We start from the raw sequence: 14,441 nt of genomic DNA, 5'->3' as shown, positions 1-14,441 counted from the left end.
TCCCGTTCCTTTCCAGGCAGCCTGTTTTCTCCATGTGTGTCTTTTACCTGTCCCCGCTGCATACCAAAAAAGAAACTCCCTCCCAAGTCTTTTCTCCCTGCTGCTCTTCTCAGACTTGGATCCCAGGAGGGTTTTCCTGCCAGGGCACCACCTGGGGAACTGCATCTGGGCTATGGTCATTTCACAAAGCAGGCAGCTTTATTTCTTAATAAAGTGTGTGCACCAAGATGATGTGTGGGAGCATCTGGTACAGCACAGGTACATACTTGGAGAGCAGTCATCTGCACCTTGGTATTCGGGGGTAACTCTAAACTTACATGTGGGACCTAACAAAATCATCCTGCATCATGGAAAAAAAAAATTGAGAATCATATGTCTACTAAATACTTCTGAAGACAGACATTTCCCTTATGAATTTGAACACATTCTTAGAAGGGGCTGTATCAAACAGACGATCACCTAGAACATGAATTGAAAATACTTGAAAGCAAATGGAGACTTTTTAAAATCTCCTTTTCATGTGTAATTCCGGAATTATTTCCTCTAAGCTTTTCACAGAAAATCATTCTGTTATGGAATAAGATGTTACTCGATAAAATTGAATTAGACTGGCTTTATTCGAGTGAAGAAAATTAGGCTTTGTATGAAAAACAAATCTCAAATTAAGTCTTGAAAAATTCTCTGATGCAGTTTGGCAACCATTTGATGAATTATGAACAGGTTAATAAGAAACGATTTGAGGAGATATGCATATAATTGTGATACCTTGATCCAGCTGTAGGATTCGTCATTGTCTAAGTCATCGTTTTGGTCTTGCGAGTAAAGATCACAATTTTTTCATAGCATATATTTCTAAATTACCTCATAAATTGAAAGATGCCGTTTGAATTTCTGAGATTAGCATTAATTGCTTTTAATGCTTATTTTTATTTCTTCTCTTTTTTATTTCCCGTTCAGTTGTTGCTGCTGCATTTTATTAATGCACTTCCAGTGAAACCATGTGGTTGTCTTTTTCTCCTGTACATATCTCAGAAGGTTAAGGGGCAGAACTACTGTCGTTGTATGGAGAGTGACTTTACTCCAAGAAGTAGGAAATAAGGAGTCACTCTACACTCTACACTATTCTCATGTGAATCTCTGTATTTGCTCTCTGCCCAACAACTCTCAAACTTTCTTGTCCGCTCAGTATTGTTTTTCATTGGATATCTGTGGTGCAGTTGGCTAACTGCACAAGGTTAAGGGAAGATCTTACCAGTGGAAAACACTCTGTAAAAACTATATTGCAGACAAAACATCATAAAAAGTCAGAAGAGCTTTCATACCATAGTGGTCATACAGTTGATCACTGTCAGCTTGTAGAGAGAGTGGCTCAGGGCTAGGAAGCTGTCCCACTCGCGCGGCGTGCAAGGGGGCTAGCAAGCCCCATTTTGTGGCTCCTCTTCTCTTCTTCAGATTATCCCCTTACAGCCCAGCTCTTCTTCCTGTCGCAGGGTATAACTCTCTTCAGGAAGGTAGTTCAGCTGCTTTTGCAGCCCCTGGACAGACAGCAGGCTTGTGGTGCTGGCCCAAGGCATGGCCAGGACATACTTAAACAGCAGCTTTGAGCATGCCTGGCTTGGAGCCACCCTTAGGCATGTCTGCAAGTGAGGACACGGTACAGGGCGGCTCATACCACCTGCTCTGGTGAGGATGTTCATCAGAGGCTCTGTAGAAAGGCAGTCTAGCAGCATGTTTGTCTGTTCAGTAAAATGCAGGATGAAAATTATGCCCATCATGTTCTTCAAATCGAAGAACCCTGTCCCAGTCTTCTCTCTGTTGCTAGGGACTGTGTATCATCTTAGTATGTTTTTGTTACATACTCTTGTGTTTTCAATGGCTAGAAAGTCTGCCATGAGAAGTTTAAGAAGATGATCATGATAATGTTATTAAAAGGAGCATTCCTTGGAAAGTTGCAACATGGTCATAAGTTGCTATGGGGATCTCAGTACTGCAAGGTACAATGGATGACTGTGCTTTTAGCACCTGAGGATGAGCAAGGCCAAAGCCTATAAATCCTGACGGTCTGTATGTTGGTAGATTATGTTGCTCACTTGAAAAAATGTTTCTCTGACTGCAGGCATGGAACCCGTTGTGCTGGAGAAGTGGCAGCCACAGCAAACAACTCACACTGCACAGTGGGAATCGCCTTTAATGCCAAGATTGGAGGTATGTGAAACAGTCCCCCTGCAAGAAAATGTAATCGGAAAGCAATGGGTACATTCAGACCTTTCTAAATAGGAGGAAGAGCTCTGTACGGATAACAGCCCTAGCTGTGTGAACAAGTAAAACCCAGTCGTGGTGTTGAAGTCCAGTACAGAAGGAATTTGTCAGCAGACAGACACTTGACAGACACTTCTGCAGTGCTCACTGGGAGACTGCCTCTTGCTACACGCAGGAAAATAGAAAACAAGACTATTGATGAAAATGCAAAAGGCAGAGCTACATTTGGGTTTTCTCACATGCTCAGAGTTTTGAGTCATGAGCTCTGACAAATCAGAATTAAATGTGTATAGCAAGAATATCACTTTTTCATATAGACCCCAAACAAAAAATTGTCGTCATGGGGAAACTCAAAAGAATTTTGTGGGTTTGGGCCATTGTTGTGAGGTATCTTTTGATCGTTGTGTGTAATCAGATTATTGCCTGAAGCATGAGATTTGATGATGCTTTTTTGCTCTGTTCAGCCACAAGATTCCAAGTGGTTCTGTAGATTCTTAGTTGGTGGCTGTTCAGTCAAGATCTCTGGCTTCATTCTTGGAAATGACTGTCAAGATATCTACATACCTCCTAGATCGCAGCCCTGCTGGGCAAAATTTTAATGCTCCAAGGGAAGTCTTACCCTGAATTTTGGTGAAATTGTGGGATCAGTATATCACCTTTCAGTGGAAAAATCTATAGCTTAAACTCATTAACAGTTGATTTTCTGCCCCGAAGCAGAGACCATCTGTAAAAACAGAAACATGCTTACCTATAAATAAAACAAAGGGCAGTTCAAAACCACGAGGAGGAGGCAAAGCTGAGGGCATGTTTCCACAACTAATGGTCCTGTATCTTTGCTTTACTGGATCAGTACGTGTTTGATCCAAATCAGATGTGAGCACAGCTCCGTTTCAGATTAGCCGAAACGCACAATATAGACCTAATGTCAGCTTTCTGTTTTCCTGCTGGCTTCAAGAGCATAGACAGCACCTGATCCAGCATAAGGTTAAAGTAATGCTTAGAAACAATTTCCCTTCAGGCAAAGAGCCTGCCCGCGCAGCGTTAACCTGTCAGAATGGTTTAAACGAAATTGAACTGGCCGAGTGAGGTTGTTGCTCAACAACATCATGAGCAGGTTCTCTCGTGTGGACGTGGCCATTGGTCCTGTAGCTGGAGCGATGAAATCAGTCCTACTGTGTGCTCAGACCACATCTGAGGAGAGTCAGGGCATCCATGCAGATATCAGCTGATTTCTAGAGCAAAAGCTTCGTTTGCAAGTCGGACCAGCAACAGCCCAGACATGTCCTTGAGGAGCTCTCTATTATTAACAACGGCTTTTTAATAGGTTATTATTTATTAAGCACTAGGAATGTACAATAATACTTTAGAAAGCCCCCAGGCATATTAGATGAATCACAGCCTTTTCCAAATATAGTGTAAAAACTGATTCAGATAGACATACTATGACAACAGTAATCTGATCAGTAAAGATTGGATATATGTGCCTTTTTCACAGTACATTATAGCTATTCTGAATTAGGACTGTACCAGCATTCAAGAAATCTTGTTAGTCTAAATGAAATTTATCTATCTGCTCTGTTTAACACAACACTTCTGCAGAGCCATCAGTAATGCTGTATTTTAAAGAAAGCTGAAAACACTACAGTGGCAGCTGTGTAAACCTCACTTGAGGTCATGTACCATCCTTTAAAAGTATCAGTACTTCAGAATAAGGCCGCAGGGGACTCAGTAGATAATCTGCAGTAAATCAGAGGCAAGAGGGAATTCTAGGGTATCGGGAAGGGAGGTTAAGCCTCTCCTTCTTTTAGGTGTATGTATTTAAGAGTCTCACTGTTGCTGACCTCTACTTGGCATGCCTTTCCTCAGAAAAGCCATAAGCTGCACACGTGGATGTACCGCGCTCATGTTTCCCCTCCACAGGCCAGGGAGAGTATAAAAATGTTGAATCATATTATACTGGACTAGTGTTCAGGCTGCTTATTTCCCAGGGATTTAAAGACCCTTATTTGGCCTTTTAGGGGAAGAAAATAGAGTCAAGGTAAAGCAATTATGTTTTTCTCACACAGAGGAGCACCTGCTGATAGTGAATTTGAATTTGGGCCACCAAGATGGGTATTCTTTACTTCAAACCATATGTGAGTTACTGCTTCTCTGGACACAGAAGTGATACTGAAGAGGGAAAGCAAATGGAAAAAGAAATCCCTTCCATTAATATTTCATCAAATGCTGGCAGCTGAACAAATTCAATTAATGATCTTTAGAATGGAAAGTCATAAACAAAATATCTACCGCTGATGCTCACTTTCTTTTTCTGTGTTTGTCCTTTGTGTCTAATTTCTGCATATTTAAAAAACCTTGATCACCAAATGGATCAGAAAAAAAAGATTCTTAGAAAGCCTGAGACTTCTCTTGCAACTGTGTAAATGGAGATCGAATATGCAGATATGAAACGATGAGTGAAACTGCAGTCTGGACCTTCCATTCCCTTGCAGGTTATGGGATGATGTGTATGAAAAAATATGCAATATGCCTGCAGTTATCCTAGCTAAAGGCCCTGTCATTAACAAACAAAGCAGTACACCAAAGGGGTAGATTTTTTAATGTGAAACTCTTTGCAGTAATCACACGTAGCAAATTACCACCTACAGAGCTTGCGAGACTTTTTATAGGCTGGATGGTTGGCGTGTTGTTATTGTTGCAGACTTATTGTGGAAGTTGCAAAGCATCTGCGGGGATTTGGGTGCTTAGTTACTTGGCTGGGCTTGAGTCCTGACGGGAAAACAGTTACACTGAATTATGGCAGAACAGATGTAGATTGTCTTCAGCTGACGAGGAATTAGTTCAGCTGTTTCTTTAAGCTTAAGTCAGATGCTGATTAAAAACAAACATTTTAAAAGAAACCTTGCTTTGAGCTTGTTTTATTTTCTTTTTTTTTTTTCTGTTTGTTTCCTGGGATTTGTTCAAAGTTTGTTCTGACTAAAATGCCACTTACATTTTGGCACTTACTGCAAATATTGGAAAAAGTTTATAGAACACTGCAGTCTTAGGTGGAACAGTCTGGAAACGCCGCCTGTTAATTGCCTTCTGGACAGCTTTTGTTGCACTATCACCACATGCCAAATGCACTTTGGAGGTTTTGTGATCGGCAAAATTAACTACTCCAGCCATTTGAAAAAAAAAAGTACAGGAAAGAATAGAAAAAAAAAAGAAAAAAAAAAGGAAAAAAAGAAGAGGAAGCAAGAGAAAAGACTTATGTTTTTCTAATAGCCAGTGTGACATCCATTGATCAAAGTTACACCTGAAGTATGTCTGTCAATTATTGCAGACCAGAGCAATGCCTTGTCCATATTGCTTCAGATTGACCACTTCACCGTTAACAAAAGCCTGTATAAAATACCTCAGATACCAATGGCAGAACTCAGAGTTTTTGTTCCCAGGGTGAATGGTGTATTATTTAAGTTTGCTACATGGTTACTGAAACATCAAGGGAAGCTTCATTTTCCTTCTTTTAAGCATAGTGTACCTTTTTATCATCTTTATTTAAAACCAAATATATTTTAGTGTGCTTGAAAGAAATGAGAACACAGCTTCCACCCATCATTAATTTCTGAGATTATGCTGAGGAAGAAAAATAAAACCTGAGATTCCCAAAGTTGTTTTAGTGGCTCTTTATAAAGTAAAGTTCATAGTGAGATCACTGTTTGGACAAGTTTATTATCTCACAAAACATGGGCAGCTTATGTATGAACTTAGAATATGATCACTTTTCATTTTTGAGTCAATTAGAATAAGGGAGAAACATAGACCCTCTATCAACAAAGCAACCCCTATACCTTTTGCTAGTTGAAAGTTAAGGTCTTGGTAAATACTCCAGCTAATTCATCCTGAAATCACGAGCAAATCAGAATGTGTCTATAATTAAAATATGTAAATTTGGTATATAAGCAGCAGTGGTCTTTTTAAAGTGGAAAAAACTTCAAATTTGTTGATTGTGGAAGGGATCATTATTCTCTATTATCATTAAGTTACATGTTAATTATTATTTTAATTTCTTTTATGTCTTTGATTGAATGTTGACCTAAATGTATGAAGGTCTTCTTTCTTATTTGAGTTAAGGCTACCATCAAGGGGTTCACAGTCAGGTTTAAATTCAGTCAAAATGTTAAGGTTAGTTAAAAAACAGCTTTAAGCTATTCTTGGTTTTCAAATTGAAGCCTACTTTATTTATCTTAGGGTGCTTAAAACATCAAGGTGCCATTCATTTTACAAGTGCTGACACACTGTTTTATCAAATCCCACATTAGCGGATTTAAAAAAAAAATCACAAAGCAGAATTGTATCTTAAAAAAGCCCCTTCTGTATAGCAGAAGGCGCTCACAATATTGTAGTTCAACATTGAATAATACGTGCACGTAAGGTATTGTCAGTAACTTTCTGTAATGCCGTTGCTACTGCATGAAGTAATCCATCTGTACACAAGAGCTTTCTCCCTGGTTTCCTCTTTGTAGCCCCATAGAATGAAGGAATAATCCCATGTTTATCTATCAACAGAGATCCCGTGTTTATGTCTGTCAGCATACTTAGGACGATGAATGTCTCAAATTAAGTGCTGCGGTTTCATTGCAGTATAAAGAAAAAGAAAAGCATATGTGACATACAAACATTTCAGGGTTCGAGGCTTCTTCTAAATTTTCTGAAGCATTAAAGCTTGCTGGTAAAATTCAAAGGTTAGGCAGAGGATATAATGATAGATAATGATAATGAGAGATAATTGTCAATAGATAATTCTTAAATCTTGATGAAAGACAAAAATATGCCTACCTATTCATAAACACCTGTGCAAAATGAAAGACTCGTTAACAGTGGTAGGGATCCTCACGATCATTCAGTCCAGTGTCCTACACGGCAATTTTCTCTGAACAAAAGGCCCTTGGGGTTTGGTCACCCTGTTCATTGTGTCTTTTGTTCCGCAGGCGTACGGATGCTGGATGGGGACGTGACAGACATGGTGGAGGCAAAGTCTCTGAGCCTTAACCCGCAGCACATCCACATCTACAGCGCCAGCTGGGGGCCTGATGATGATGGTAAGACTGTGGACGGACCTGCTTCTCTAGCACGTCAGGCCTTTGAGAACGGCATCAGAATGGTAGGTTGGCATCAGGGTGCGTCTCCCAGGTCTGCGCTCGCGTGCGGGTGGACGGGTGCACGTGCCTTGGCACGTGCCAGTGTGGGGAACATTCATATTCTAAAGGAGATAAGAAAAGCTTCGCTCGTGTAAAATGAAAAATTCATTTCCGTGCCATGCCAACCAGGCATCTGATCCTTCCTGAAGTAGCAGCCGACCTGCGTTGTTGTAAACATCATGACTACATCATCCTCACTGTCCCTTAAAACTGCACTGAGGTAATGATGTAATTCTACAGGAAAAGCTGCGCCTTAAAAATTCTACTTTGCACAGCACTGTCACATCATCAAATTTGAATTGCTATGAAACTATGAAGCAAAAGCCTTTGACTGTTTTTCTTCCTTCCTTCTTTTCTTTCTTTTGTTCTTGTGTTTTGCCTGATTTCATACTTGAAATAGGGAGGTGGAAGCTAAAGAAGAGATTGACACTCGCTAATCTCTTTTAGAGTGTATGCCTGGTCTCCAAGAATGTACGCCCTTTTTATAACTTGCATATAAATTTTTCTACTAGTTTGTGCTATTGTAGTGGCCCTGTGATATAGTCCAGAGAGCTTCAATAACACAATGCACAAAATCTCAAGCACCCCTATGAGACAAAAACTAAGACCTTTTCAATTTTCTTTAATAAATAACTGTCAAACAAGTAAAACCGCAGAAGGAAACAAGCAGTTAGAACATTCAATATCAGAAGCCAATTTTTAGTTCTTCCTTTTACTCTCCTGCCTGCTAAATAGATCAAGGAATTCCTGGTCTTCCAGTGCTCACACCTCTTTCCACTGTGTAGGACTGGATGGAAAGCATTTTAATGCTCTGCACTTAAAGGTATGAGCATTATTTTGAGTACAGTGGGAGACTTGCTAGTTCAGTGGTGGGTACCTCTAGGATCAGAAAGGAAGAGATTAATAAAAAATACTTATTTGAAAACTTGATGACTGAAGCTGTTGACCTAACACTGTAAAGCAAAATCAGAAAGTGCAGACATTATTTAAGCCAGTAGGAGCTTTAAGTAGGTGTTCCCAAGACTGATTTTAGCAAATTGTAATGAACATTCAGCCTAAAAAGTTTGTGCATTGTGCAGGAGACAGTGTTTGCCGTTGAGATATTATATTCGTTTAAGATATATCATAAAAAAAGAAGACAAAGGCAATGGATGTAGAAAGATAATAGGCAAAGTTACAAGAGCATCTGGCTGAGGTGATAGTCTGTTTGCCCTCTTTGCTCTGTATTTTGAGTGATTTGCAGTAAGCCTGGCTACGAGGTGTAAGTAAATTCAGCATGAAATTAGAGACTGCTCTCGCCGCAACCGCTGTCTTGTAGCACAAGTCTCAGAGCTCTGAATTCTTACGTTCCAGTCACAGCTGAATCATTGCCTGGGTTTGATTTCCTTGGTAAAGTTGTGTAAGTTGTTTTCTCTTCTGCCTGACCCTAGATGTGCTCGCCTACCTGGCAGGTGAGTATCAAGAGTGATGATTGAAGCACCAAGCAAGTGACAGGGACTGGGTGTTTCCTGTGCTGTGCAATGCTAAAGCATGCCTCATAAAAGTTAGTAATTTGTATTGCTTTAACAACCATGCAACACCGAGCTGGTGCCTTCGTTTCACTTACTAACATGGTGACCATTCAGTGGAGAGTAGCAGCCATATCCTCTAGCTTGTTGTACAGTGTATAGCATGTTAAACTCAGCATAACTAACTACTCAAGCATGTACTTGACTTTACCCGAGCAGAAATTCCAGTGGCTTAGCAGTAAAAAACGCTTAGGGATTCGTGGATCCTGCCTCCAGAGAGCTCTGCCACATTTAATAATCATTATTAGAGTAGTTATTGAAAAGTTCATAGAGCAAAGTAACAGATATGTGAGAAGGTCGAATATGTCTGCGTTGCTGTGTCCCAAGCGTCACCAGTTGTCCTTTCAGCTGGAGTATCAGCGCTCTCCAGAGCCCCAGTGCAGTCTGCTGCCGTTTGACAGGGAGTGCAGAGAGGGAAAATATGATGTCAAAGGGCTGCTTGGGGAACTGCGGGACACAGGGGAAGATGTGCAAAACAAGTTTCATATTTAACCAAACATATATGCTGGTTTAAATACCATCTTTCATGTTGACTAACAAGCCAAAATTTCTGTATCTAAAGAACACAGTGTTTTCTCGTTGAAATTTCCAATTCTCCAGAAGTCTGCTATAGGTCAGGAATGTGGATTAATTTTCTGTGAGCAACGATCTTGTATTCAGGTATCATTATTCCATTTTAATGATTTATAAATATAATTAGAGAGAATACCCTACAGACCACAAATAAATTTCATTGCATTACCACTTCGTGGTACCATAATATATTTATTTAAAGGCACCACTAAATAATGAAAACCCAGTACTTCTTTTTACAGTTCTGAGTGGGTCTTTTTTCTGAGAACAATCCATAAAAATAGTTCACAATATTTCTTAGAGTGTTATGAGAAGTCATCTTTGAGGGGAGTCTAGTTATTGTTTTTATGTTTTAACTTTGATTTCATTTTATCAGCCTTCTTTTCTTCTGCGCTAAGTGGCCCATGCCAAGTTGCAGATTTCTAAATGTTTCCACATATTTTGAAATGTTGTCTAGCTCTGACTGAGAGCTTTTTCTGCTAAGAAAATAAAAGTTGTGTTCAAAAGTTTAATCAAATTGAGATAGTATTATTGGAAGTATCTAATCATACCGATAACAGTGAGAAAATGCTTAAGGTTAATACTTTAACTTTCATTCTTTAAAGTGTAGCATATATTAAAAAGTTATGCTGCATGTATGTCTCAATTATCTCCGTATTTATCAGCATGGTTTTAAAGGCCAAAAATAGCTTTCAGATAAAGCTGTCTTCCTTAGTCCTCTCAAAAAAAAAAATTCCTTTCAGTCTTTGGATAAAGGTACTCTTTTTATTCTGCTTTATATCTTTTTAAAAGCTGAGACACAGTTGGAGAAGAAAATACAAATTATCTCCGCTCCACAGTAAAACCAGATCATTGTCCAGGGTAATGAATGCTGGATAAATACCTTGCCAAACACTGATTTCCCCAAGCAGTCACAGTAATTGTGCAAATAATAATAGGCAGAGAAAAATGCTTGTTACACTGTGTACAGACCTTGACCTTTAATTTTTTGTAATGTTGAACTGAACAGCAGTGCTATTACATCAGGTACCTGTGAAGTAAATTAAGTAACTCGGTAAAGGCAAGTTTGGCAAGACCCTCTTTTAGATCTACATAAAGGTTCAAAATGATACTCGACATTAGTTCTGCGTATGCACGCAGATCTGGATTTTTAAAAAAAGCACTGCAAAAAATAAGGTCAAGATTTTTTAAATGGATCTGAAAAGGAAAGTGTGCCTGGTTTATTTAATTAGGAAAATTACAGGTTGTGCTAAAAAATAATTTTGATTAAAGTATAATTAAACTGAGTGATCTCTTTTATCAGATTAATGATGTAAAAAGTGAAATGGATGCAAGAACCGCAGTTTCTTATTCTGAGAGTGGGTTTCTTGAAAAAAATGCTGGGTTTTCTTTAGCTCGTGTTATTCCAATTAACAACTCAAGCAGGGTGTTGTAGAACTATTATTATTTTTAAACCTGCTGAGCTAATATGATTACTCCTTCCAAATCCTGCACAAAATAACAAAGATAAATGACTGTACATTTCTTCCATAGAGCTCCACAACATGCCATAAATTTAAATAGACAAATCTATTTAAAGAAACTATACCAAATAATAACTGAGTTTATAAAATGAAACCATAACCAGAAATTAAATACACTTTAAAATTCTACCCAGGATCAAGGTGAAGAAAAAGAAAAGCAGTTTTTAAACTTGTCTCAAGAACTGTGGTTTTCTGTCATGTTTAAGTTCTTTTGCTTAATCCTATTAAATTTACGTACTTGAGTTCGAAAAGTAACCTTGAAGACTTTATTATCAAACAATTTCTATGCAAATATAGTAACTCCCTTTTGTATCCTGCTTCCAATTGACAAGGTCCTTTCCTTAGAAATGGTTTAGTTACAAGGATGGAAAATTCTGGAAGCCTGTATTTCAAATAATGGTGTATTAAAAGTGTATTTATAACCTCTAAAACAATCTCTGTTACCACACAGAATATGCCTTAAAAATCAAACTAAGACCAGTATATCCGAAAGTAACGCATTCAAGAAGGGCTGGGTAAGTGTTGTCATGTAAGGCTCTCTGTTCGTGAATGAGTAGGTTTCACATTGCCAAGCATGTGGCATGTGAACGTGCCCGTCCTATGGCCACCCTATGGAGCACAAACGTAATGGAGCAAGAATGAGTCTGGGACAGAAAGGGAACTACAGAAGTCTTTCCCAGGGAAAAAAGGATAAAACCAAAGCTCTATTATATTTTAGGATCACTGGTTGTATCTGCCAGCCTGCGTTTTATATTCTCATGCTCTCTCATACGCAGATCTGTGATACAGAACTGAAATCAGTTCTTTTCTGATCATAAAATAAGCCCATTTTTTGGGGCATCAGTCTCAGCATCCTTTGGCCAATCATACTTTTCAGATACTCTGACTTGTCCTTTCACTGCTGTTTGAGGAAGCCCCGCTAACCAGGTTTTTGGAGAACTGTGACCCCGTTGATGTTTTTCCTTTCAGGCTTTCAAAGAACTAGTTATCTCACCTCTCGCAACATGTTGCCAGCTACATGCTTTCTGCTGTTTGTTTTGCAGTGCCCATAAGGTAGCCCACATCAGAGGCAAGGCAGGTCATCCTTAATACAACACAGCAGGGTGGACAGGCAGTGAAATCTGCATGGGAATTTTTGGCTCTCTGCCCGAGTCAGCTCAGGGGCCTCTGTCTTACTGCCACGACACCGCTCTGCTCAGCAAGCTGGACACGAGCCAGCGTGCTTGATGGACTGGGCATCTGATTAATGATCAGAGGTTGTGTGGCTGAGCCTCTTGTGAGAGCTCGGCTTGATGCCTTCCCTCCCATCATCACTGCCCCTTTTCATCTCTCCCGCTTGAGCAGCTCCGGCTGTGGAGCGGGTGCTCAGAGTGCCTGGAAGGAGCAGAGGGCTCGGGACAGACCCTGAGCAAGCCCAGGGGTGGGAGAGAAGAGCAGAGCAGGGAGAAAGGGGAAGGCGAAAGGAAAGAAAAGGGAAAGGAGAAAGGAAAAGCAAAGGAAAAAGAAGAAAGGAAAAGGAAAGGAAAATGAAGAAAGGCAAAGAACAGCGCATGGATTTTTTTCTAATTATATGCCAGTAAATACCACATGTGGAAGAGGTTGTTCTTAATTTGTCCTGGGAAAAGGTCTGATGCCTGTGTTGTGCCACAGATAAATAGCTCCTAAATTCATTTTAAAGTATTGCTGGCTTCTCCTGTCATTTTTCCTTTGCGTAATTCTGTGCAGGAGATGTTGCCTGCACAAGAGGAGTTAATTCTGGTTTGCTTTGCCAGAGCAAAGACAGAAGCTACTGCAGAGAGACTTCTAATCGAATGTCTCAAAATGTTTTCCAAAATAACTATCATTTTGTACAGAAATTTTGTGGTGCACAGAGGGTAAGACCAGATTTTTCAGATTGTATACTGAGTATGTTGACCTTGTGCAGTTGTAGTTTGAGACGGAATGTAAATTTATCTATGCATATGCATATCTTGAATCATACTTGGGTAAAAGTTCTGCATGCATAGCAGTTCACCCACAGTTATAAAAGGTTCACCAAAAACTACTTGTTGAAGATGGAACAGAAGGATTAGTGCTGTACTGAAGTGCCACGCCTGAAGACATGACTTCCAGTGTCCTCATGTAACCTGGTACTAGTCCTTGGCATTCATCTGTTGCATACTTTTTGCGATACAATATGAGAGCATCTGATAATGTATTTGCTTCAAATATCGAAACAAACTTTGGAGGCTCCATATCACAGGTGGGGATTGTCTGTGTTCTGCAATTCACAGTCATGTTATTTGAGTTTTAGTATTGTACTTCTGCCTTCTGACATCATAAGACATAGTACCACTGACTTGAAATAATATTCATAGTTTTAACATCTGTAAATCCGATTATCATCTAGTCCTAACATTCACCATAAGCCATGCCAGGAAATTTCACCCAATTATTATTGCATCAGTCTCTCTGTTCCTTGGTTCATCTGTTATTTTCTGTTTTCTGTACATCTTTTGGGAAGAGCTAGTCTTGCCTGAAATAGTCCAGAGAGAACATGCTATATCCACAGCTGTGCAAATTGCTCACTGCCTTTATTTTTAAAAATGTTTACCTTACTGATTTCTGAATTGGTTAGATTCCCTTTCATTGTAAAATGCCACTTTTGCAGAATTAATGTGAGTCTTACAGTCCTGGAAATCTCCACATGTAAGTAATTATAGAATTGTGCCAAGTGACTTCGTGGATAAATTAAATTGGAACATAGGGACATAAGACAGGAAATGACCTTGTAGGTCATCCAGTACAGTTCAGTGCTATCACAGGCATCATGTCCTGGAAATACATTTAGCAATTTATATTTTAGAATGATTTAGAAAATTTTTCCCCTCTGTTCCTGCTGGAAGAGTGTTTCACAGCCATCACTGATGCATTGGTTAGAGATTTTCCTCTAATTTATAGCCAGATTTACTCACATGGAGTTTCTGCCCATTTTTTCCCATGCCAAAAATTGAGCTTTAGCTTAAATAGCTTCTCTCATCCCTTTTTTTTTTTGCATGTGACATATTTATAGAGCCCAGTCCCATTCCCTGTTAGTCTTAATTTTGCTGTGCTACACAAGCCACACTCATTAGTCATTTCTAAAGAACGAGGCTGTCCATTGCCTTACTCATCTTTGTCTACACATCTTAATCCTGAATTATTTACTTGGATGCAAGTGGTCATAATTAGTAGATGCATTAGCATATACTTGCTTTTTATGTTAAAATGTAATAACTTTGTTTCCAGGGCCAATCTTCAAAATACTCCTTCAACTTTGGCTTCCTAGGGCTGAGGGGGCATTCAGCACAGCACGC

General features: G+C 39.4%; 1 protein-coding gene across 2 annotated transcripts in view; it reads left to right on the top strand.

Annotated features, from left to right (window-relative positions):
- Nucleotides 1-14,441, top strand: part of PCSK5 (proprotein convertase subtilisin/kexin type 5) — a 232,802-nt gene that overhangs the window by 88,129 nt on the left and 130,232 nt on the right. For both annotated transcript variants that reach the window (XM_088522071.1, XM_088522070.1), the window contains exons 6-7: nucleotides 2,117-2,205; nucleotides 7,233-7,405. In XM_088522071.1, the coding sequence (XP_088378197.1) occupies nucleotides 2,117-2,205; nucleotides 7,233-7,405 (262 nt within the window). The remainder of the gene's footprint in view (nucleotides 1-2,116; nucleotides 2,206-7,232; nucleotides 7,406-14,441) is intronic.

Source organism: Tinamus guttatus, unplaced genomic scaffold (assembly GCF_059628265.1).
Source record: "Tinamus guttatus ecotype Peru unplaced genomic scaffold, ASM5962826v1 Tinamus_guttatus_pri_ptg000146l, whole genome shotgun sequence".
Taxonomy (NCBI): Eukaryota; Metazoa; Chordata; class Aves; order Tinamiformes; family Tinamidae; genus Tinamus; species Tinamus guttatus.
The sequence above is the reverse complement of the archived record's forward strand: the minus strand, read 5'-3'. Positions and strand labels throughout refer to the sequence as shown.